Below are 24,820 nucleotides of genomic sequence, written 5' to 3'. Positions count from 1 at the left end.
CAGAATAACAGATACGCCTCTATAAACCATGTTCTTTAAATAGTGAAAAACTATCTGTGTGATCTTTGCGCAGAGACTCACGTCAGCTCACCTCTGCTGTGGGCTCCAGTGGCACATCCTGATTTAACTGGGCAATATAAACAACGGAGACTCTCAAATTACATAAGTACATCAGCAATGTGTTCTCTGTGCTACAAGTGAGAAACACTTTTAAATTTAATAACACTGTTTGTCAAAAACAAGTTTAGATTGAATTTTCGCCCAACATTTCCTGGTAGTGGAAAAGGAATTCTGCGGAACGAGTTATGCTTATGCTGATAGGTGAATAATCAAATTAGGCAAAATATTTATCAAACACACAATTTACACAAAGAAGTTCTGTGGACAAAGATTCCATAGGATTGAAGGAGGCATACTATATATGTCATATATGTTCTTACTTAACCTATTTACTGCCTTAATACACATTTCTGGTCTTATGTAGACGATTCATCTGTGCAGTTTGTTCAAAGTAAAAAAACATATCTTGTTTTTAGTATGACGTGACGAATCCCTCTTACTTCTCAATTTCTCCAACCACTTGACTCCATTCTGGGATGTACTGTAACGCCCACTTTACACAATCAAAACAGTTTAATTAAGCACAAGAAACAGTAAAAACTAAATGAACTACAAGTGATACAACTGATTTCAACTGATAACTGATTTTGAAAACCTTTTGATGGTTTTGTAAACAAATACAAATCATTCCTATGTTCGAATTTCTGTATTAAACGATATTTTAAATGGATGCTTGGAGCGGACAGCGAAGGAAACACATACAAAAATGTCCAGTATACATGTTCCTCTTTCAATATAGTCTAAAAAGCATCCCAGGATGCATTTCATAAAGTTGGTTGATGAATGCCAATAAATGTGCAGTTCAAATATGAGACAGATTGCATTATTTTGGTCACTAAATACTTCTATTGGTGTTATTTCATAGTGTTCAAGACTTTACTATTATTCTAAAATGAGAAAAACAGTAAATAAACACTGAGGTGTGTCTAAACATGTGACTGCTAGTGTACATAAAAGTTGGGCAAAGAGAGACAAAAACGAAAAAGCAGAGAAAAATAAGAAGAGTTCTTTTCTTCATCAGCGCCTCACCCTCCCTCTTTGGCCCAAGCATGGCGTCTACTTGTCGGTACTGACATTATTATTATTATTATCATCGTCATCAACCCCAGAGTTCTGGGCCGAGACCACAGCACTGACCCGCTTGACTGCCGCAACAGAATCCTGGATGTTCTCCATGCCTGGATCCAGTCCTGTTATTTCAACACACAAAACGCAGGACCAATGCACCCCTCCTTTAGTTCACAGAACTGAAATCTATAAACACATTTGACGGTTTACAAATTGAGCTCCAAAGCAATGGCATCCAAGGAGCGAATGGCTACCGTAATTAAGCTGACACAAATGACGTTTACTGTGCAATTACAGACATGGGAACTGCTGTTACATATTGATTTTACAGTTGGCCCCTACAGACTCCACCGATCTGTCAAACTGATTAGCAAGTCTGATAGTAAAGTGTCATGACGTGGTCAAATGGACAGGATCCCGAACCCACTTGTGGTGATGGATCTCCATCAGAGCTCGCTCGATCTGACCCAGAGTCCAATAACCTGATGCAATTTTGACACTAAACAGACAGCATTTGATAAGCGCAGTCAGCTGTGTTAGGGAAAGGTTGGCTGGACCTAAAACTTTGTCAGGTCTTGTCAGATTGGCTCTGGAAAAGGGAAGAACTGCCAATGGTTCAACTACAGGATATTTTTGACCTTGTGCAACAGAACAGGTGACAGTGGGTGAACCTCACAATATGCCAAAAACCTGACAGGGTGAAAATAATAGGAATTGTATTTTGCTTACAGAAATAAAGCCTATTTTAGACTTAAAATAGGATATAAATATCATTAAAATGATATATAAATTAATGATATATTACTAATATATATATATATATATATATATATATATATATATATATATATATATATATATATATATATATATATATATATATATATATGTATGTTATATATATATATATATATACATTTATATTAAAATTACATAGCAAAAACATAATAAAAATTATTACTATATTATAATATATAATTATTATTATTTTTTATTTTTTTACTATATCATTTTTACTATACTATAAAAAATGTAAAACTTAGGGTGAAATTTCATTCCAAAATCAAAAGAAAATATGAAATTATATTTTGCTTATTTTAGTCTTAAAACAGGGCATAATAATAATAATAATAATAATAAAAATAATTTTTGTTAAACAAATTTTTAAAAATTAAGGATTAATTAAGGATTATTATTGTAATTAAAACCTAAATATATAAACATATGTAAATAAATATAAATAAACCATATATTTTGGTATTTGTTGAATTTCCTGTATGCTGTATTTAATAAAAAATAATATAATAATTCAATGATGTTAAAACAAATGAGTTAAAGTCAAAAGTAAATCGTCCAGATGCAGTAATGACAATTAGGTGAGAAAACGTGCCATTAAAACACCAAAATTTTAAAAACAACCTGACATTTTCTTGTGAGATGGATTTGATGTTAAGTGTTTTATAATCTCACTGAAGGCTAACCTGCTTGAGCGTTCTCGTTGAGACGAGAGTAGGCGGAGATCTCGAGGCGGGAAATGCATCTCTCGATGGACACCCAAGCGTACGTTTCAGGGCACAGGAGGTCTGAAGGCCGGTACTGACCCTATGAATGCAAAAACAAGAAGAAGAAGAGCTCGGTCAGTGCATCGGTATGTCGAATGCTGTCGATTAGAGGGAAACCAGGAGAGAAAAAGAGGGGGAAAGCAGATGGCCTTCTCAGGCCTTGAGTTGCGTGTCTTTTAGGGGACTACGCATAGTCACACAGAGCCAAACAAATATACACACACCATTGTGACCGCAGTGTAAACAAGCAAACGCCTCAGTGCAGATCTCTGCATTTCTTCAAACACAATTAAGCTATTTCTGGCGAAGGCAAAAGTGCACTGACACGAACTTACGGACACGAACTCACACACTAAAGCCCGCGCAGATTATGTGGGTTTAGTTCAGTATTTGGTCAAACTAGAAGCAGCCTTGTGAAAGTCCCACCATTACCGACAGGATTCGTCTTTCATTAACCCGCGGTGGAAACTATGCGTCCTGTTTTCACAAGACGGACAGCATGGGAACGAGGGACCCTGTGGAACGTGAAAATAAAAGGCATTTTGTTGGGCAAGGCAAGGAGGGGTGGCGATATGCTCGATGGGTAGTGAGGGAAAGGTTTTCACACTCGTGTTCATCACTCTGTCATCAGCAGACTATACGGAGAGCCCTAAAGAGTGAGATGACTTATTCAGAGCAGTCCGATGACAAGCAAGCAAGGGTCACTGAGCAATGAAAGAGAATTTGTTTGCTTTCGAGCCTGCAGACAGACGTGTGCATGTGTACAATACTGCATTATAGGAACATAATATGTAAAACACCACGTAATTGTAAAAAAAAATACAGTATAGTAGTAATTATAGTTGGATACATAATGAAAAACAGGATTTTTCGTTCTCTTTTGAAATGAATGGAAAAGCCGAAAGGGCTGTGCAGGTATGCAGGGGTTAGTCAATCACAAAGGTCTTATGCATAGAAAATTCTTAAAGGTACAGTAGCAAAAAGGGTCAGGTGGATAATGGTCATGCAAAGCTAAATCACAACTGTTCTGGTGCAAGAAACCTTGAATAACATTACAATAGACTTCAGGGGGAAAGGTATAAAATGCAACAAAAGCATAGAATATGATGACCCCTTTAATGTGAAAGATGTGCTACAGATTTTTGGATATGCTCGAGTGAAATGTCAAATCCACAACCATTAAATGTGCAGCTTGCGATTATGCTCTGAAAGGGAATCTCGGCTGCTGATACATGCAAGAGCCTGTAAAGACATTTTGCAAAGATGCAACGTCCATTTTTAGGGGAAACCAGGAAGTAACCAGAACAAACAGATGATAAATTTAACAAGTCAAGCTAAAATCAAGAAAAACTGTCCAAAAAGTGTCTTTTTTATTACACAAGTTTGTGGAATACTTGATTCTGATTGGTCAATCTCGTCATCCAGTGGTTGTACATTATACCAGCTGGATGTACATTATTCCTTACATGATCTTAAGCCAGTTAAATAAATGCAAAAAAAAAAGAATAATTTAATTAATTGCAAGAGACACTGATCACACACCAGAAACTCATCTGTGCAGCAGACTTAATTGCAGATATCATTACTGATAAAATAAGTAAATATTAAAATTGTAAGCAAATTTGGTCTAATGCGGTTGATTTCCCCACTGTATGGTGGACTCTATGTCAGAGTGTATTTAACGCTATTAGTCTTCCCTGGTGAATTGTTCTAAGATCTAAAATATAATGAATTCAGATCTAGGAATTATTAATCTATTTTACCTGTAATAAAATCTGCAAAATGGAAACTGTATATGGACTACGAATACAACCATGTCCAACTGCATGTAAACAGAGGGATGGATGGGGTGGGATGAAGAAGTGTGCAATAAGGGGCTGATGTCAGTAACTGCCCTCTGGACATGCTTTCTGCCATCAATGAGGGACTTTCTGCCTGTTCCAACAGGTCTGGAGCCATTGAGAAACAAACCTTTTCTCGGAATACGATGGGGGAAATTATTCTCAGACACTTTTGACGACCGTAGAAACAGAATAGTAGGAGCAAGTTCACAGTAGCAGTTCAGGAAAAATGGCACTGCATGCTTATTTTCTGCTAGATGGCTAAAGTTGATGTGTGTTTGTAATGCATCTTGTATACATTTACAATATATTTGACAAATTCATTAAATGAATCATGTTGTTCATGAATCAGGCTACACTGTTTGAGTGTAGCCAGTGAAGACAATGGAGATACGTAACGATACATGTGATACCTCATCATAATTCAGACTGCAAGCTTACATCTCTGGAAAAATGTTTATTTTACCATGGCGCTGTAGAAACGCGCTACGGAAACACTGTAGTTAGCACATACTTACAGAAGCCTGTGATCTCAGGGGAGTCAGAACGGTTCATGCAGAAGACACTTGGATAAAGGTTGTCATAGAGTTAATACGAGACTGTTAAGAGACTGAGAGATGGAGTCTGGCTGGTCATTATCTCGGAGTTTGTTCCACTTCCCTGACGGCTCTGTTGGCCACGAGTCTCGAGGCTGAGCTCACCGCCGCACCAAAGGCCTTCTCTCCTCACAGCCTGTCCCCAAATCACTCTCAAAGATTCAGTGTTTGCACGCAAGTGCTTGCTCCAAAGATGGCCAGTTTAAAAGACACACCAAAATGTAACCATCACTTTAATTTTCAAATCAAGGAAGGGATATTTCAAACATTAAATAATCACATGTCCGAAGTTCCAGTTCCTTAATGGCAATTCCTTAAAAGTCCCATTGCACGAAAATTTCACTTTACGAGGTTTTTTAACCTTAATATGAGTTCCCCTATCCTGCCTATGGTCCCCCAGTGGCTAGACGTTTTGATGGGTGTAAACCAAGCCCTGGGTATTTTTGAGAAAATGAAAGCTCAGATGGGCGAATCTAGAAATCTTCCCCTTATGTCGTCATAAGGGGAAAGGTTACCTCCCCTTTCTCTTCTTTGCCCGCAAAGAGAATTTGGCCCGCCCATGAGAAAATGAGCTGCGCGAGCGCGATATTGGTTTTTCCTCGAGAGACATCATGGCTTGCAAACGAGCGAAGCATGGCAGTTGCTCAGTGTTTGGATGTACAAATGAACACAAAAGTATTTTTTTTCTTTTCTTTCATCCGAGCCTCTGAAGAGCCAGTGGGTTATGTGAATTTCTGATGTGTAATTGTTCAAGTTCAGACAGATAATCTTTCTCTCAAAGTCGTTCAATACTGTTTATGCATCAGTAAATCAAGCCAGTGACTAAAATATCAACTTCACATCGCTTCTCTTAGTAGGATTAAAATAATCTTACTTAAACTGTGATTAATATATATACAGAAAGCGATCAAAGAACAATCCCTTTCCAATCGCCCAAGCTGTCAATCACACAGCGCGAGTTTATCTGGACACTTGCCAAAACTCGTTATGAAAGCAATGACGCTGTTACACTGTACAACGAAGCTCTTACTGTACGTACCTCATGTTTGCATTGGTGAAAGCATTAATGAGAGTGTAGAAACTGCTGCAATGATAAGATCTTCATTCACGCGATCAACAGACTGACATCTGCTCAATGCTCATCACTGCAACCTTTTATGTGATGGGAATAGATCTAAATACTTAAAAAACTTCTCACGAAACTTAATCCCGATAGCTGTAATAGTAAAAACTTATAATAGCTGTAATAGTAAAAGTATTCGATAGAGTTCCACATGTAATGCTTCATATGCAAGCATGTCAGCCAATCACAGCAGTGGGCGTTTACACTTAAGTCTCACAGCCAATCACAGCAGTGGGCGTTTACACTGAAGTCTCACAGCTGACACGCCCCTTCAAACAGAGCGTTCAAATCAGAGACTAAAATCAGGCTAGGAAATATGCCTTTTATTTCTAAATTATAACAACGTTTGATCTTAAAAACATACTAACATTATAAGGGCACCCAGGAAACATTCTAAAATAATAAAATAATCCATGCAATGGGACCTTTAACAAGTAATTTTGAGGAAGAATAAATGGACAATGTTTGTAAAATTCTTTATGCACTGCAAGTTTGCATTTAATGTATCTAGTTTGATATATATCTTAAAGGAATAGTTCACAAAGGCAAACAATTTTGTCACGAGATTCTGTCACTCTTTTCCATGCAATTACAATGAATGAGAACTGGAGCATTCAAACTTCAAAAAGGACATAAAAGAAGTAATGCACAAATAGTTCAAATGACTCATGGAGAACTAGGGTGGATGTAGTCATACGGACTACTTTTATGATGTTTTTGCATTCTGTTTGAGGCTTGTAAACTACAGTCCCCATTAATTCTACAGAATATAATCTACTGTTCAAAAGGTTGGGGTTGGTCTCTTTTTCTAGTCTCTTATGCTCACCAAGGTTGCATTTATTGGAGCAAAAATAAAGCAGAAATAGCAAAATTGAGAAATATTATTATTCAAAATAACTTTCTTATTTTAATATATTTATGTAAAAAGTTATGTAAAAGTGCATTTACTGTACACGACTGACAGAAAATAAATATGCTTTAATTGCATTTTTTTTATCTTTATTATTAAGATATTCTGTCCACATCTGCAGAACAATGCAGATGTTCCATAAACCACTAAAAGAACTGAACTTCTAGAAAATCAAGATTTGGTTTCCAAATCTATTGTAAATCAATTCTTGTAATCTCCTGGTAAACTGATCTAGCTGACGCCTGTATCTAAAATGATAGCAGAGGGTATCATGGGATGCTGAAGACTAAAAAACAACTAAAAAAGCCAAACGAGCAAAAAATAACCACGTGGAACATATTTTTTTACCTTTGCATCCATAAATCTGTCAGTTCCGCTAGCTCAGCAAAGTGCTATCAGAGGAGGATGTGATAGCACAGGCTGAAGGCCAGGTAAGAAAAAAAATGGCAAGAAACGACATGCTCTCTGTCCTACTCTTTCCTGCTGATCCAAAGCCACTTTTGTCTTCTGCTGAGACAGGATGTGGTTAAGAGTCTGAGGGTACGAGCTCTGATCCAACATCAGTTCATAAGCACAGTGAAGTGAACTGTGACTGCTAAAAGGACAAATTGAAACCAATTTAATCCATGTGTTTCTGTCTGCATTTCTCACTCCCGTGTTTGTTTAAAAGAATGGCACGATGAACACAGCGCCATCCGTCTTCAAGTCCTCCTGCCAACCTGCTTTCACACGACAATGAAGGTAATGTTGACAGACGGCCCACACTCGCTAAGGCTCATTGACATCACCATAGTGAGGAATACAGAGGATAAAGAAAAGAAAACAAGAACTGTGTTTGAGAAGCACCTTTCGTCATGTTGCATGAATAGCCGTTTAAAACAAATACACAATAATAAATCAGAGATGAAATCAGAAAGTTCCAAAAACATGTAGCAATGACAGATGCAACGTCATGGAGGACTGGATTAGAACAAAACCATCCAAGATGGAGAAGAAACATGGACATGCAGGTATGTTTTAGTTTAATTTAAGGATGCACAATGTATATTTGTGACTGGGGCTTGTGTTTTCCCACAACAAAAATCTATTTTTTAATTGTAAATTATAATGTTTTGATCATGATTGTATAATGTTTCTCTAATCGATCATATATAATTATCACTGTATTGCATTTTACTGTGAAGTTCTAGTTACTCAAGAGATACTACTATAAATTCAATTTTAATTCCTGAACTGAATATGAATTGAGAAAGCAAACCGGATGCAGAATTGCAATTTGAATTTAAGCAGAATTAAAATAACATGAAATTAATTGAATTATACTGCAATAAAGTGTTTAACTGGTAAAGGAACATCTGTCAAGACACATTTTGAATGCTGGCTTGATAGAGCATAGTTTGAAAGTATTGAAAATACTTCAATTTAAAATATGGCCACCAAACATTATAATAGTTAATCGACTACTGGTGTAGTCCATATTTTTTATATCTGTGCATTCAGAGGTTAATCTACCTTAAAAGGATGAATGCTCAAAAGATATTATATAAAATGAAAACACTAACTGTAATATAATGTCAGTTTTGCGTCTTCTATGAGAGGGTCTCGAGGGGAAAAAAACGAATTTCCACTTACTCTAAAAAACTCCACCCCACCGGCTGGGGCGCGCCGCAGGGTCCATACCTGAGATTTATTAGAAAAGCAATTAATCAGGGGCATAAATCCTCAACTTCACTGCTGGCTAGGAATCTCTGTGAAAGACAACACCTCAACTCTCGCTGTGGGGAGTGAAGACGTCTACACAAGCTGATCTGGGGAGAGCACTCTGTGCCTTAAAGTCAGAAAACAAACAGCACATTTTTTTTACAGATCTTAAAAGTCATTACAAATACTTTAATGTAATCCACTTTTACTGCTTTTTTTATTAATCTAGATTCTAAGAACTTCTTGTACCAAGATAAATGTTATGCTCTCAAAATTTAAATTGAAGAACAGACAAAGCAGCCCTGCCAAGTAGCCGTTCTTCTGTACACTACCGCTCAAAAGTTTGGAATGTTTTCCTTGTGCTCACTAAGGCTGTGTTCACTTTATAAAAACTACAGGTGAAACAGTAATATATTTTAAAATCGAAATTTCAGCATCATTACTCCAGTCTTCAGTGTCACATGATCCTTCTGAAATCTGTTGCTGCTGTTCTTTATATAAATTGGGCTTTGCTATGACAGGAATTAATTGCATTTTAAAATGTATTCAAAAAAGACATTCAAAAAATCTTAATTATCTCAAAGTTTTGTCCAGTAGTGTAAATCTGTCACAAGACGTAGTTAAACCCACAAGTCAAATCCAGATCGAACCACAAACTGGGTCCTAAAGGCCATTGTGGGCCACGGAGGGAACCAAACCCTCCCACTGCGAACCGAGGGGGTCTAAATAGAGGCGGGATGTCGGCTTTTCGCCATTCACTAGGATTTCATGCACATCTGGGGTCTATTTCCTCTGTAGAGGTCCATTTCAGGTTTTTTTAGAAGTATTCATAGGCACCTACAGGCTGAAAAGACACAATGAGAGAAACTAGATACAGTATTTTTCTGAAGAAAATCTGAGTGGCGTTAGACCATGCAAAAGACACAGACACAATGTTAGGGTGTCTGAACAAACCCCTAACCCAGAGAATGAGCAAAAGTAACAGTAGTACACACAGTAAAATAAAAAATAAAAAAGAATAAGTGTGTTCACTGCAGTCATGAATTCCAACTGCAACCTGTCTAAACATTTGACATGCTGTTCACAGTCCCTCCTGCTCTATAGTCCCGAACAATGCCTGGCCTATCCCTTCTTACATAATGGCAAACACACACAGGAACAAGGACAGGTCTGTGCACTGACAGACACAAGTGCACACTTGCTTTCACCCACTGGTGTCTTATCTTGGCTTTTTAGATACACACAAAGAGCAAACACAGTTGCCATGTTGTGCCTATTGTTTAAATTGCAGGTTACACACAGTTGATAAGTACATCTGAAATAGAGCCAGAAAGTACAAAGGAGGCAGAACTGAAATCAGGTGTCAAACCCTACGAGAAAGCAAGCTTGTTGTTTTGCATTACTGCCAAAGGGGTCGATAGAGCACCTTTCAAATGACTGCATATAACCCATATCTTACTATTCAGGCAGCTTCCATAAACATGTCAAACGTCTGCGCTAATGCCCACTACAATGCCTCTTGCAGTAACATTTAGAAAGCAATGCACACTTGCATGTTTCAGACATTTTGGAACTGCATGCATGAAATTTAGCTAGCTAGCAATGTTTGCGTGGGGAATAGACCTTGGTCAGGCTAGCGCCATATTACATTTTTTGACAGGAATGAAAACGAGGCTGTGCGTTCAGTGAATTGTTTAGCAACATGCAAATTGTTCAGCTGACGATAAATCTTTCCAAAAAAGCTTTCAGTAGACAAAAAAACAGATTTAAAAGTTCACCTCCAGAGAACACATTTAAAGTCCGCGTGAACCGGAAGTTGCAAACGACTTTTCTCCAGTGCTGTGACGTATTTCCCAGTGAAAAGGAATATTGAACAGAGGGCAGGGTTTTACTCTAGCGCTCCTCCTCTCCATCTCTCGCTCATAGCAGACTAACGATTTGAGGGGAGTGGTTAAGCGTTTCCCAACCCAATTCCTCAAGCCTACGTCATCAGGGAAGGTCCTCCAATGCAGAGGGGAGGGGCATTTTCAGATTTTGATTAAAGATTATGAAGCCAAAAAATTTTTTTGTGTGGATTGACTTGCATGGATGAATTGTTCAGCACAAAACGATCAATTTAGGCGAACAAAGTAAATATGGTCAATTTTGATTTCATGTGGACTTTAAGATTAAAAATTTATAAAAGTTGTTAATTCGAAGAAAAAGAAAAAAATCGATTAAAAAGTTGTAGAAATCATACAATTTTGTAGGTCACATCTTATTTTCCGCAATAATTTAACAGCAAGTGGAAAAACCTATTGTTTTTTTTTTTTTGTCGAGGGAACCAGGGTGATGCTACAGTAACTTCTGGGTTGGCCTACAAAAATAAGTCATCAATGCATAAGATTTTTCAAATCTAGCTAGCACTAAAAAAGGTCCTGTCCTGGATAGGGATGGGTATCGACTGGTTTAAAATCTCTTTTTTGTGAGCGCGCTTTGGAAGTGTGTGCAGTCGTCTCGAGCTTGAATGGATCCGTGCAGCTCTTAAAGTGACAGCAGCCTAATATTCCTGCTGCCGTCTCTATAATAACACTAATCAAACAACAAAAGACAAAGAGAAAATTCACTCGTTCTTGACTGAATAACTTTTGTAACTATATATGTAATGTACATTTTAATTATAAAGTGCAGTGTTATTTTACATTTGATTTGTTTCCCAGAATACCTGAAAACCTTAAAACACTTATTAAAATCGTATATCTTTGTTCAGTTGTATTTATTTGTTGCGATTGCTCATTTTTTATTTGTTCTTTTTTAATTACTGAGTGTTTACTTGTCTTTAATTTACTTTAGTTAGGCTAGTTGTTTTTGCTATGGTATTTTCAAACCATAGGCAACAGTTTCTTGTGTAAGTGTTTTTAGCCTATTGAATTTTGTTCATGATAATCAGCTACAATTAAATGTTTTGCAATAAGACTTAAAATAAATGTGAATTACATCAAAGTTTTTTTTTTTTTACCTTATTGGAATCAAAATTAGGAATCCATAAGCAGAATCGGAACCGGTAAAATGCAAACGATACTTACCACTATTTTTTTATTAGTTGTTTAATCATTTTAACGGAACCGTAATCAAAACTGGAATCGTTAAGCGGAACCGGAAAATTTCTTATGATTCCCAACCCTAGTCCTGGACTAAGATGAAGGTCAGTTAGTCAGCTAGTGCATTTACTATGTATATATATAGAAAGAAAACCCTGTTATTTTTCCTCAAACTGACCCTCTATTAACTCTCTATTAATCTCTGCCTCATCTCAACTCTCTCTGGCATTCACTAACGCTGCACAGATGGCAAGACCGCCCTGTAAGAGCTGACATCAGGGCAGACGCCGCTGAATGACACGTGTAAACATGCACTCGCACAAACAGCGGTCGACAAGACTTTTGTAAATGGGCAGAGGAGAGGTGCTCTCTGACAGACATGTGTAAATAAAGAATCCCTCCTCTCTTTGCATACTAAACTATGGCATGCATACATAGTACCATACACACAGCCCGACAGTCCTCAGGAGAGCATCGGACCACACTCAAAATTCAGATATTTACACAAACCTGCAGTTTAAACACACAAAGTTGGGCGAGTCGTTTCGCCTCACTCGACACATTACCAAGGGACAGAATTCAAATAAATACATCGTCCCGACTGCTAACTAATGCCTCCACAGACACACACACACACAAATACACGCTCACTCGTAGTGCCTGGCCAAGCTGTGTATCAGGGGTTCGTGGATGACAGCTTAATGATGGGAAAATATTTTTACAGGATCACGTTTCGGAGGGCAGCGTTTTACAGGCACAGCCTCCCGGGCCTCATTTTATCTCTCTATCTCTCCTGGCGTTTATTGGCGGGGTTGGCTTAAGCGCTGCGGTCTTACAGCCTTAACACTCACCTTCCTTAAGTGCTTTTCACTCCAGACATCTTTGATCCAGCTTACTAGACGCACGCCCAAATATAAAGCTGGTATGGAAATTAGCCCTACATTTGAGCCACGTTTTTTCCTACAACAACAACTGCAGTACAGTTTACGATCGGACAGGAATTTGATAGTAAAAACATAGCAAATGTTGCACATTGTTTAAACAAGCTTACAATACAAAAATTCTCCAACAGAATAAATAACAGATTTTTACATTTTCTGAAGAAAATGTTGTGTTTGTGCAAAACTTGAAAGTTTGGGGCCGGTAAGATTTTTGAAATAAGTTTCGGTAACACTTTAGTTTATGGTCCAAATCTCACTATTAACTAGTTGCTTATTAGCATGATATTACTAGGATATTGGCTGTTTATTAGTACATATTAATGCCTTATTCTGCATGATCATATTCTACATCTCTTGATCCTACCCAATACCTAAATTTAACAACTACCTTACTAACTATTAATAAGCAGTAATTATGGGTTTATCGAGGCAAAAGAAAGGCTACTTTTATTTGATCAAAAATAAGTTAGAGCTATAAGTTACACTACGGTCTTCATTGTCACTTCATTGTAATATGCTGATAAGCTGCTCAAAAAATATTTCTTATTACCAATGTTGAAAACAGTTTATGGATTCTTTGATGAATAGAAAGTTCAAAAGCAAAGCATTTATTTGAAATACAAATATTTTGCAATGTTATAAATGTCTTTACTGTCACTTTCGGTCCATTTAATGCATCCTTGCAGAATAATTTTTTTAAAATCTTACTGAAAACAAACTTTTGTATACAAAAGAACACATTTAGAAGGTGATGATAACAGTAGTATGATTTATAAAAAACATGTCATGTGCAAAACACATGAATCCCATGTTTCATTTCAATACTCGTACAGGAAAAAATAGCCCATTCGTTTTGTTTGCTCTTTGTTCCACGCTCTATATATCAAAGTGTGCTATATGTTATAAGGACTGGAGGCCCTGTCACCTCAGACAAAGTGGCTGAATCCAAGGCTCTGAAAATAAACCAAGGGCGAGTTAATGGCAAGGCAAACACAGTGCGCTGGCAGCTGGGCCACTCTGGCTATTTTCACCCTGACATCAGATCTAAACTCTCATTTTCCAGCCCTGTGACCTTCACACCTCCCTCACCGAACCCCCTTCCCCCGCCATCTATCGTTTCTCTCTTTCACTGCCGAGACTAAATCGTCTGACCCGACCTCTCAACTCTGACCCCGGAGGTCTGTCGTCATGTCAACGCTCCTGATGGGGGGGGAGCAGGGGTAAGTGTGCTGAATCAGGGCCTCAATGTAAACACATAAAACACGTCGCCTCTATTACCACACTGTGTCAACGTGCTAAACGAATGGACATCATGAATGTGGGTTATTTATTATTTAGGGACGCACAATATGCATGCGATTAAGCTTGTCGCAGATATCTGGGAAAACACAATCATTGTGCACTTTAAATTTCATATTGCCATTCAAATAAGTTCATTTAAGCAAATGCAATGTGCATTTTAACGCGTTTCAGGTGCAGAAGCGCATTATGTGAACTCTCATGCATCTCATCGACCCACATCACAGACACACAAACCACACAAAGAGCAGCTACTGCTGGATGTATGCCACACTCCAGCCAAAGCATAAACACGGCTTATTGTGCGCTAAAAAAGCAAAGCACCCTTGTTATATATTATTTTAAAATAATATTCAGGTTGCCTGGGGTCTTAAAAAAAACAGTCAAAGAGGACTAAGGCCAAAAAGAGGAATATATTAAGCACTTGTAAATATTTTAGTAACTAAAATAACATTAATCTTGTCATTCTACCCTTGTGCAATATTTGTTTACAAAACCGTAAGGGAAAATCAAACATCCATTCGATATGAACTTCTTAAGAGTTATTAAGGTCTTTTTACACAGTAATGGAAATGAACAAAAAAATTAACTCACAAGCTATTGTATGGCAATGAATCGTCAAAACTTTTACAAGACTTTTTTTTTTTTTATCTCTAAAGACTAGACTAGTTGACCTTCAAGACTAGTTGATCAAAAATACAGTAAAAACTATAATATTGTGAAATATTATTCACATTTAAAATAACTTTTTTCTATTTTAACATTTTAAAGTGTCATTTATTCCTGTGATCAAAGCTGAATTTTCAGCATCATTACTCCAGTCTTCAATGTCACATGATCCTTCAGAAATCATTCTAATATGATGATTTGATGCTCAAGAAACATTTCTGATTATTATCAATGTTGAAAACAGTTGTGCTTCTTCATATTTTTGTGGAAACCGTGATATATTTTTTTTAATTTGATGAACAGAAAGTTCAAAAGAACAGCATTTATAGCGAATACAGTAGTGCACGCCACAAAGACCAACACAGACAGAAAGAGTTTGCTAGATGAGTGAGAATTTTTGTACTAATTGGAACAAGACCCTCGTGCTGGCTTCAATTGATGTCAAAACTTACACCGTACAGAAGGGAGAGAGAAAAGAGAAGAAACAAACCCCAATTCAAACAAACTTTTCCCCTCATACGCCTCACTGTTGGTGGTCTCAGTTGAACCAAATCAAAAAGCAACTTCTGTCAGCTTGGCAGCCAACAGTGGACTTGGAGAAGGCTGAAAATCAGGCGAAGAGGGAGGGTGCTGGACTCATAAGCATTACTGAAGAAGTGAGAGGTAAAAAAAGGCACTTGAGGTGGTTTAGTGCTTCAGGGGTGCACGACTTTGCCTTTTAAACGGTAATAGAGTGAAGAGGGCAATAGAGTTCATGAACAGCCATTTTAAATTGCCAAATTAGTGCAGTATCACCCAAAAATGAAAAATGTGTGGATCTGTTTAATAATCTCCATGGGTTTTGGGGTGAACTGTCCAAGCTAAATGTACAAAAAAAGGAGCTAGTACATTGGCGGTTTACGATAGATCATGTATTTTGACATTTCAGCCCTATACGCTAACAAGATCACACTTGCAGAAGCCTGAAGAAATGATTTCGGACGGGCAGTGAGACCCTGACGCTGGAATCTTTGTGTCTTTTCCCTGTCCTGACATGCACCACAATCACAAATCCAATCTCAACAGCACGTAACGAAAGTGTGGACCACATTTAAACGGCTAACTGACAGTTCCACAGCGCCGTGGCTTATTAATGAAAGAAAAACAAGTGAAAGAGATTACGCTGCAGAGCAGAGCACGCTTCAAAGGCGCTTTGAAGAGGAGAAAAAAGGAGAAAGGACAGAACATGCCAAACTAAATGTGTGGTAATTGTTTATTTTTCTCTCAGACCACTTTCTTTCATTTCAAGCCCTCATTTCCTATCGTTTCATTTAGCGCTTCATGATGGCGTGATGGTGTGGTTTATGGGACGGACACAGAGACGGTAAAGAAAGGAGTTTGAAGAGAGTTTACATGCATGATGAAAGTTGAAATGGGTTGGGTTGTGCAAGCATACTGAAAAAAGGCTTCAGCTGAAGAAAAAGTGGATCATACTAGGTGACTGTCGAGACGAGACTGTCTCTCGAAACCTAGGCCGCGTTTTTCCTAGAGCATTCAAACAAAAATGCAGTAAGCAGCTCACCAAGTGTACGTTTTTTGTTTCTTTTGAGATATCTCTGTCAACATGAACTGAACTGTAGTTTGGTTTTGAGTTTATTTAATTCAATGACTTGACAAAAATACACACAAACATGTGTGACCATGTGTGTACAAGCAAAGCAAACACGTACAACTCCACTAGAGGTGACGAGAGCGAGAGAGCAAGAAACAGAGCACTTGTTCCCACTTGCCTCGACATTCCTGCGGATTTATACAAGAGCAGAGAGAGCGAGACACAGAAACACGTACAGCAAACAGGATGAGGACTCTAAATTAGAGATGTAGTGATTAGATGAGAAGGGTCTTTTGTGCTGCGATGCAACGACTCAAACACCAAATGCACAATCTCCTGGGTTCCCACTCCTTTCGATCACTCAATTTCTGACTTCTAGATAGACTAAAATAAAGATGGACAGAACAATGGTTGTATTTCACTAGACCGTTCTAGCCAATTAAATATTTTAGCGCTGAGAATAACTAGAAAATCTGTGCCGAAATGTTCATAGCTTCAGATTATAATTTTCAAGAATTTTCAAGACCTGGAGATCCCAACTTTTTCATGACGGTGGGAACCCTGATTCTCAAAAGTAATGCTTCTCTTTTCAATGGAAAAGAGTTGTAAAAGTCTGTCATGTGGTTTAGCACGCTGAAAACACTAGACTTTACATAAGGAGGTACAAAACTGTTCCTAAGACCTGACACCACTACAACTACACTATCCTCTATAACTCTACAATATCCTAAGAATTCTCGTATGCTTACCTGCTGCATTTATTGGATCAAAATGACAGGAAAAACAGTAATATTGTGAAATAATATTACAATTTAAAATAACTCTTTTCTATCTGAATGTATCTTAAATATCTGATCAAAGCTGAATTTTCAGCATCATTACTCAAGTCTTCATACTCCTTCAGAAATATTCTAATTCTTATTTGCTTATTTGATGCTTAAGAAACATTTCTGATTATTATCAATATCTGTGGTGCACAATATTTTTGCGTAAACCGTGATGCGTTGACCATGACTGTGATTTCCAGAATCCGTTAATAAATAGACTCAAAACCATTTTCATTGTCTCTGGTCCAAAACATCAATGCCTCTTTTCAGCTCTAAGACTCTGTCCTGCACCATTTCTGCTTATTTAATGGAAACTAAATTACTAAACTTTATTTTAGGTAAAGGAATTAACCTTAAAATAAACAATAACCACACAGTTAACCTAAATTACATACCTTACCATCCATCATTCTACAGATAACACACATCTTTAATGCCACCGAAACTCACTTCAACTCAAAGGAAAACTAGAACAGACACTTGGGAACATTCTTGGTCCTAAAATACAAAGAAAACAACATTAAATAAAATGTTGTGCAACATCACAAACATCACCCCACGCAGGGGAACGGGGAAAAGGGAGGCACCGACTAAAGTCAATCAATTTAAAAAACAAAATGTTTCTAAGAATCAAAGCTAAATATAACACTGGAAAACATGAACAGATGTTGTCTTTTCTGGTTTAGCATGCTACAAATAATGCTCTGTAGCTGTATTTGTAGCATGCTAAACCAGAAAAGACAACATCTGTTCATGTTTTCCAGTGTTATATTTAGCTTTGATTCTTAGGAACATTTTGTTTTTTAAATTGATTGACTTTTGTAATAAACTTTTGTTGACGTAAGTTGCTTTATAATGCATTCATCAGGCTAATGCATGATAATTAACTCATTAAATGTTGTCAGCTCTTGGCCCAGTCATTTATCCCAGATGAAAGGTTACAGTCAACCAAAGAAGTGTAGGAGAGCGCAATAAATGCAATCCCTCTTGACTACACTAGAGGGACTTTTACTGAAGTCCATACATAGCTGTAAGAAACATACCTGCCAAACATGGGTCCTTTCATAGGGTCTGGGGTCTTCCAATCATGCAAAATCTAATTAAATGAAACATTTATGTTTTAAGTCACATTAAAATCACTGTATATATCAGAAATTCGTATGCATGCTTAATGGGGCCACATTTGCTTCAAGGTTGGCCTGAGCACAGTGCAAGCATTATCCATTTCACCCACTGAAAGATCCTCAGGTTTCCTACATTGACTTTGCGGCAAGCGGCTCTTAAGACGAATGAAAAGCCTCTCCAGATGACCGGCAGCCCGCACACAAACATACAAAGACGACCCCAATACAGAGTTCTCAGACGCTTGTTTCCTTTGGCCTGGATGTGGAATTCACAGGAAGCTTTGAGAAACACCTGGTGGATGGAGAGGGAGGCAGGTGAAGGGAGGGTGGAGAGGGGAAGCTTCTCTCGCCAGAACCCCACAGACCTGCTCATTCCACCCCATTAGACACATTCAGAAGCCTGAAAGCTCGGGCACAGTCGAGGGCCAAACAGCCATCAGAGGATCAGACACAGAATGGACCCGGCAGGGCCAGGAAGTCACGTCTCGAACTGGACGGCGGTCTGGCTTGACTGCAGAAGAGAAATGGAGCTGGCACTGGGTACCGCCTCCCGAAAGGACCCCGACCACTGCCTTTGTGGCCAGTGAAGTTTAAACGGAGGCCAGTTAAAGTTCTTGGCATTGTGTCTGGTTGTTTTTGTTTACAGTCTGCTCCTTTCCTTCTTCCAAAACAACTAAATAATATATTCTGTATGATAAAAGTGCTCTTGCCATAACCTAACATGAAAAGTACATTCCTGTTCAAAGGTTTGAGGTCAGTAAGACGCTTTTAAATAAATGAATAACAAGGATGCTTTAAATCAAAAGTGACAGCAAAGACATCTTTTCACCAAATAATTCTTTCCTAAAAACACGTAATCTTTTTCAAATTGTAAATGATGACAATGTAGAAATACATACATGCATAAAGTATGTTTCATGCCTAATGCACTTAACCAACAATTATACACATCAGCGTTCAAAACACGAGCATCGACTCCAGCACATATGTGAACGCTGCATTGAGAGATCTGCATCAGCACACAGTCGGTGTGCTTTCCCAGCAGACACAGCGAGGGGTACACAGTGTTCCCCGCTTGAAAAGAAGGAAGCTGCTCTAATGGGATGGATTTGAGCTCTAAGCAGGGCAAAGCATGAGAGAGCTCAGAAGCTTTGACGAAACGCAGCGGGTGCTGTGCTCTTAGTAGAGGTGCAGGGGGTCATTCTGAAACAACACACGAGATGAATTTCAAGAAGACATTCCAGGACGGCCACAATAATACCATATGCCTTTGTGTTAAAGGAATACGGAACATTCTAGCATCTTTTACTCAACCTCATGTCTTTCCAAATCTTTCCACAAAACACAAAAAAGAGAACATTTTACCATGCTCTTTTGCAACAATGGTGGCTGGGGCTTTTAAGCTTCAAAAAGAATGCAAAAACATCATAAAAGCATCTTGAAAGCAGTTTATACAACTCTTCTGAAGTCATACAATCACTCTATGATTGAGAAATAGACCAAACATTTAAGACGTTGAAAACACATTCATAGGAGTTTATGAGAGAAGATTCATGAACAAATCACTATTTTGAATCGTATAAATTAATCAGTTCATTGTTTATTCAATTATTCATTTATGAATCAGATTGATTTGTTAGTTCAATGATTCAATGATCCGGTCACAACTCATTAGCTACGTTTATATGCACCCAAATAATCTGTTTATAATCAGATTTATGGCTCAATAAGACTGAAAAGCCTTCATGTAAACACCTCAAAGGATTTGAATGAAGTTTCAATCAGATTAAAAGGGTGTAGACCTGAAACTATTTGATCAACAGGAAAAAAAAACAAGCATGTAAATGACTTGAATCAGACTATTTTCTCATTCAGATTAAAAAATACCTGAAGTTTTGTTAAGAATACATGTAATGTACATGCAAACGAATATGTGAATTGGATTGCAACGTTTAGAGTTCATTTAAACAGATTAGATTTATTCTTATTGACAAAAATGATATGTCTGAGTGTGTGTATATACATATACACACACACACACCCCCCCATGCACACACATATATATCTATAAATAAAATAATATATAAACACACATATTATGTAAACAAAAACTTTTATGTTAGATGCGATTAATCATGATTAATCGATTTGACAGCACTAATTTAAACGTATCTATTGAGGATGATTATCTGTGTATTTTTGGTCGTCACCTTTGTTTTTACACAAAGCTATCGTACGAGTTCAGACGATACTTTTATGATGCTTTTGTGTCCTTTTTTTGAACCTTGAAAGCTTCATTCCTCCTTTATTGTAAATTGCATGGAAAAGTCCAATAAGCTCCGCCTTCAGAAAGAAAGCAAGCCATTTGGATTTGGAACGACATGAGTTTTCATTTTTATGTGAACTATTCCTTTATTAAGCGATTTGAAAAGTGTGTTCTGGATGTAGGTGAGAAACAGACAACCTTCTAACCCCAGACTAATCTCTCAGCGCACAATGGCAGGAGGTGAATGAGAGGGGTGAGTGGCACTCATCCTCTGATGTGAGAGTTATGCTGGGAGAGAGCGAGAGCTGGGCTCCAACCGAGATCTATTCACTATTCCACACGCACAGCGCTGCAGAAACCGGCTCCACTGAGAGAGTCCAACAAAGACCGAAACGGAGAGAAAGACAGACGCACAAACAACTTCCAGGACTACAGATCCAGCCTGAGGTTGAACGTTTCAGTAGACTAATACTGCAGTGCAGAGAAACACAGTGAATTAAGACACCCAGAGGCTTTACACTCACTGCCGCATTGCAGAGATGCTCAAAGGTTTGAGATGTGGAAATCATGTCACGGTTTCTAATAGAACAGAGTGCTAATAGATATGTTTAAAGATACGTTTTGTAGCTATGAAAACAAAAAATCTCAACTAATGAGTGATGAGCTGTGATAAATAATAATGGCTCATTCTACAAAATAGGTGCCATTTATAAATAAATATAAATATTTGACAAATTAAATATTTTGATTTTAAATTAACCATTACATATAAAAGGTCATAATGAAATTATCAGCCTTTCTAAAAGTGAACTCTTCATGGACAAGTTTAACACTTTTTCCTCCATGTTATGTATTATCTTTTTCATAATGGGGATTGAGGCTGTGAATCTCCAAAAAAAGGACCATAAAAGTGATCCATATGACTATATTCTGAACACATAGAATTTAAATATGCTGCATCAAGGCATGTCATGCCAGGTTTGACAGTGACATCAAACTTTGTGCTGCGTCTCTTGAGGAGCCATATTTGACCTGAACACAAGCAAGAATGAGATTTCAAAGCAATGGGTGAGTAAATGATGATAGAATTATAATTTTTCCAATTCCTTAAAGGGAGGAATGTTTAAATAAAGATGAGCGCTGTCTACCTCTCCGATAACACTATCAGGTGACACCGTGAACTACAGTAGCTCTGACCTCTTCCTCAACTGCTAATAGCTTCTACAGCTGCACACTGTATGTTCCCTCTTCCTCGTCTTCAGCTCTGGGCCAGCCCGTCACTTTTATTTACATTCTTTTCCTCTCTCACAATCTCCACCTATCGTATAAGAATCAGCTGTTCGGTTGCCCAACATCTCCCTCGTCTCAGTCGAACGACGGCCAACACGCTTTACGTTCAGCCACACCTGTGCAAGCACTTACACAGAGTTCCCGCTGGACCGCTTTACCGTCATCCTCCACAGTCCTGTGGCCGAGCTCGAACACAGCTCCAAGTCCCTTGTTCGCAAAAGATGCTGAAAACTAACTACGAGCCAAGTGCGAGGCTGTGGAACACGTCGCAGGAACAGCTAACGGTGTCAGAAACTCAATAAGCTACACAACAGAGCCAAACCTGAAGCATACCTCAACATTTTCCATGGCCTGATCGCACCGAGAGGCTTAAGGGCTGAAAAGCAGGCATGCGATTGTGATATTGAGATTGCGCTGATGAATTCTGCAGGTCAGCCTGACGCTGGGTTCACTGCATGTCAAATATGTATTAGTTTTCCTAAATTCAGAGTAGTTTTAAAACAGTGTTCCAGACAAATTTAAGAACATTTTGTGCTGTCATACAACTTGAGGTTGGCAATGTTAAAATTATGTAATAAAAAGCTAAATAAAAAATAAAAAATCCCGTTGCGAGTGAACTTCAGCAAGTCAGCATGAAATGGAGGTTGCAAAGGCTTTTCTTCCCTATTGTGACATATATCCAAGTGAAACGGCTTCTGGAATGAGAAAAATATAAGGGTGGGGCTTGATTCCGTCCTTTCCGGAATTAATTAGATCGTATGCCGTGACATTTGTCATGAAGAGATGTTGTTTCGAGGGGGAGGGGACGTTAACATTTTTGATTAGAGATTACAAGTGCACATGAATTTAAAAATAAAATAATGATGTACACGGATACATCATTTATAATAAACACTGCAAAATTCTGAAAAAATAAGATTTGTGAATTTTGAGAAATCTCTAAGAAATGTATGTGGCTATATATATATAGATAGTGTGCCAATCCACTCAAACTAAACTTTATCACCAATGGAAGTCCTCAAAAAGGAAGAGGAAATAAAATGAAGGTGTGTTACTAGTGTAGCATTTTTGGCAAATGTTAATAGGTTGGCAAAAATGGTTGCAGGTGTCTCAAACCTAAGTGAACAAGATAAACTGATGAGTAACACCTCTTGAACGACATTCTAAGACATTCATGACTATATAAGTACTGAGAGGCTTCAAATACACACCAAATGAGAAAAAAGAGGAGAAAGAAAGAGGTAAGGCATTTTCGATGGCATTTCCTCACTCCTTCCCATTGTTGTTATTTTTAACTAAAATGGAAACCAAAAAATGGAAACTAATTAAAGCATAAATAAAATAAAATATTAGTATTAGATGAAAAACTTAAAATTGATGAAAATTAAAAATGTTGAAGTACTAAAATTATTCAAATGAAACTGAAAATACAAAAATAAAAGCTCATTCAAAATAATAAAAAAATACTATAATAGTATATGCATCAAACTAAAATAACCCTGATCTTCCTATATCTACTGTACCATCTGACAGGAAGCGGGGAAGAGATATTTCCTGTGGCGGAGGCATTGCGATCGCTCCAGGATGAGTCTTTGGGGAGCAGTAATGAGAGAAACAGACCGAGCGGAGAGGTGTGATGCTGGCGGACGATAGACGATTAACACCTTTAACAGGTGTCTACTTCAGCTCCAAAACAGAAAGACACCCTGCCGATTATACAACCACTGTGGCTTGCCTCGTCTTAAAAGTGTGATGGAGACTATATTTTAAGAAAGTGTATGAATTAGCAAGAATAACTTGTTTTTGATGCATCTTGTTTTAAGATTCAGAAAAGTGCAATCAAGGGAAAAAGTCTTTGAAAGTGATTAACAAAGTAGAAAAACTCATCTAAAACTGATCCTGCATTAGAATTGTACCAGAGGATTTATGCAACCAATTTAGGTAGATGCACATGTTGGAGGTGCATTATGCTGGATGGACACCCGTCTACTGTATGTGGTGTCTTCTTTCATTGCAAAAATGTATGACATCTCAGTACATATTCCAGCAAGGTTAGATGATACTAACCAGGGCAAACAGAAGATGAACAGAAATGAAGGTTGATGACGTTGATGAGACGTACCTTATAGCGCATCTTGGGACACGAGTGTACGTAGAAACCCAGATAGTAGTAGGCGAGTTTGGGCGACTGCTTCTGCAACTGCCTGGTGAAAGCGATCTCTCTGCAGAGAGAACGAGAGCAGAAATCATAATTTACAGGCATATGGTTTATGCTACGAAACAGGCACATGTTTTCCGGTTAGTTTGATATAAGGAGCATTGTGGTCCAAGTCGTGAAACAACATGATCATTAGAAAGAGAATGTAATGCTGTTATAATGCTACAAATATCCACTGTTCAATTATCAATTGTTCATTTGATAAAAATCATTTTTGGATTAGCCGTTAAACAAGACACTCGTGCAGAGTCTGTGTAGTTTGACAGATTTCTTTCCATTTATGTAACAGTATGTAATTTTAGAGATATTTAGAGATATGAGACTTCAAATTTAAATCTTTTTAACAAATCAACTGACAGGCATGCGATTTTTAAACAAGATTAATAACTCTCTGTTAACAGTCCTTAATTATACTATACAATGTGTAATATTAGGATATGATGCTTAAAGGGATAGTTCACCCAAAAATTTAAATTTTGTCATTAATTACTCACCCTTATGTCGTTACAAACCCGTAAGACCTTCGTTCATTTTCGGAACACAAATTAAGATATTTTAGATGAAACCCGAGAGCTTTTCCCCCCATAGACTGCA

The 24,820-nt window shown here is 37.7% G+C and overlaps 1 protein-coding gene across 4 annotated transcripts in view; it reads right to left on the bottom strand.

Annotated features, from left to right (window-relative positions):
- ate1 (arginyltransferase 1) overlaps positions 1 to 24,820 on the bottom strand; it is an 81,688-nt gene that overhangs the window by 9,697 nt on the left and 47,171 nt on the right. For all 4 annotated transcript variants that reach the window (XM_084093770.1, XM_084093769.1, XM_084093767.1 and 1 more), the window contains exons 10-11: positions 24,131 to 24,230; positions 2,670 to 2,790 (exon numbers count right to left, since the gene is read on the bottom strand). In XM_084093770.1, coding sequence (XP_083949896.1) covers positions 2,670 to 2,790; positions 24,131 to 24,230 — 221 coding nt within the window. The remainder of the gene's footprint in view (positions 1 to 2,669; positions 2,791 to 24,130; positions 24,231 to 24,820) is intronic.

Source organism: Abramis brama (genome assembly GCF_963993115.1).
Source record: "Abramis brama genome assembly, chromosome: 19".
Classification (NCBI taxonomy): Eukaryota; Metazoa; Chordata; class Actinopteri; order Cypriniformes; family Leuciscidae; genus Abramis; species Abramis brama.
This window is presented reverse-complemented; position numbering and strand designations above follow the sequence as displayed.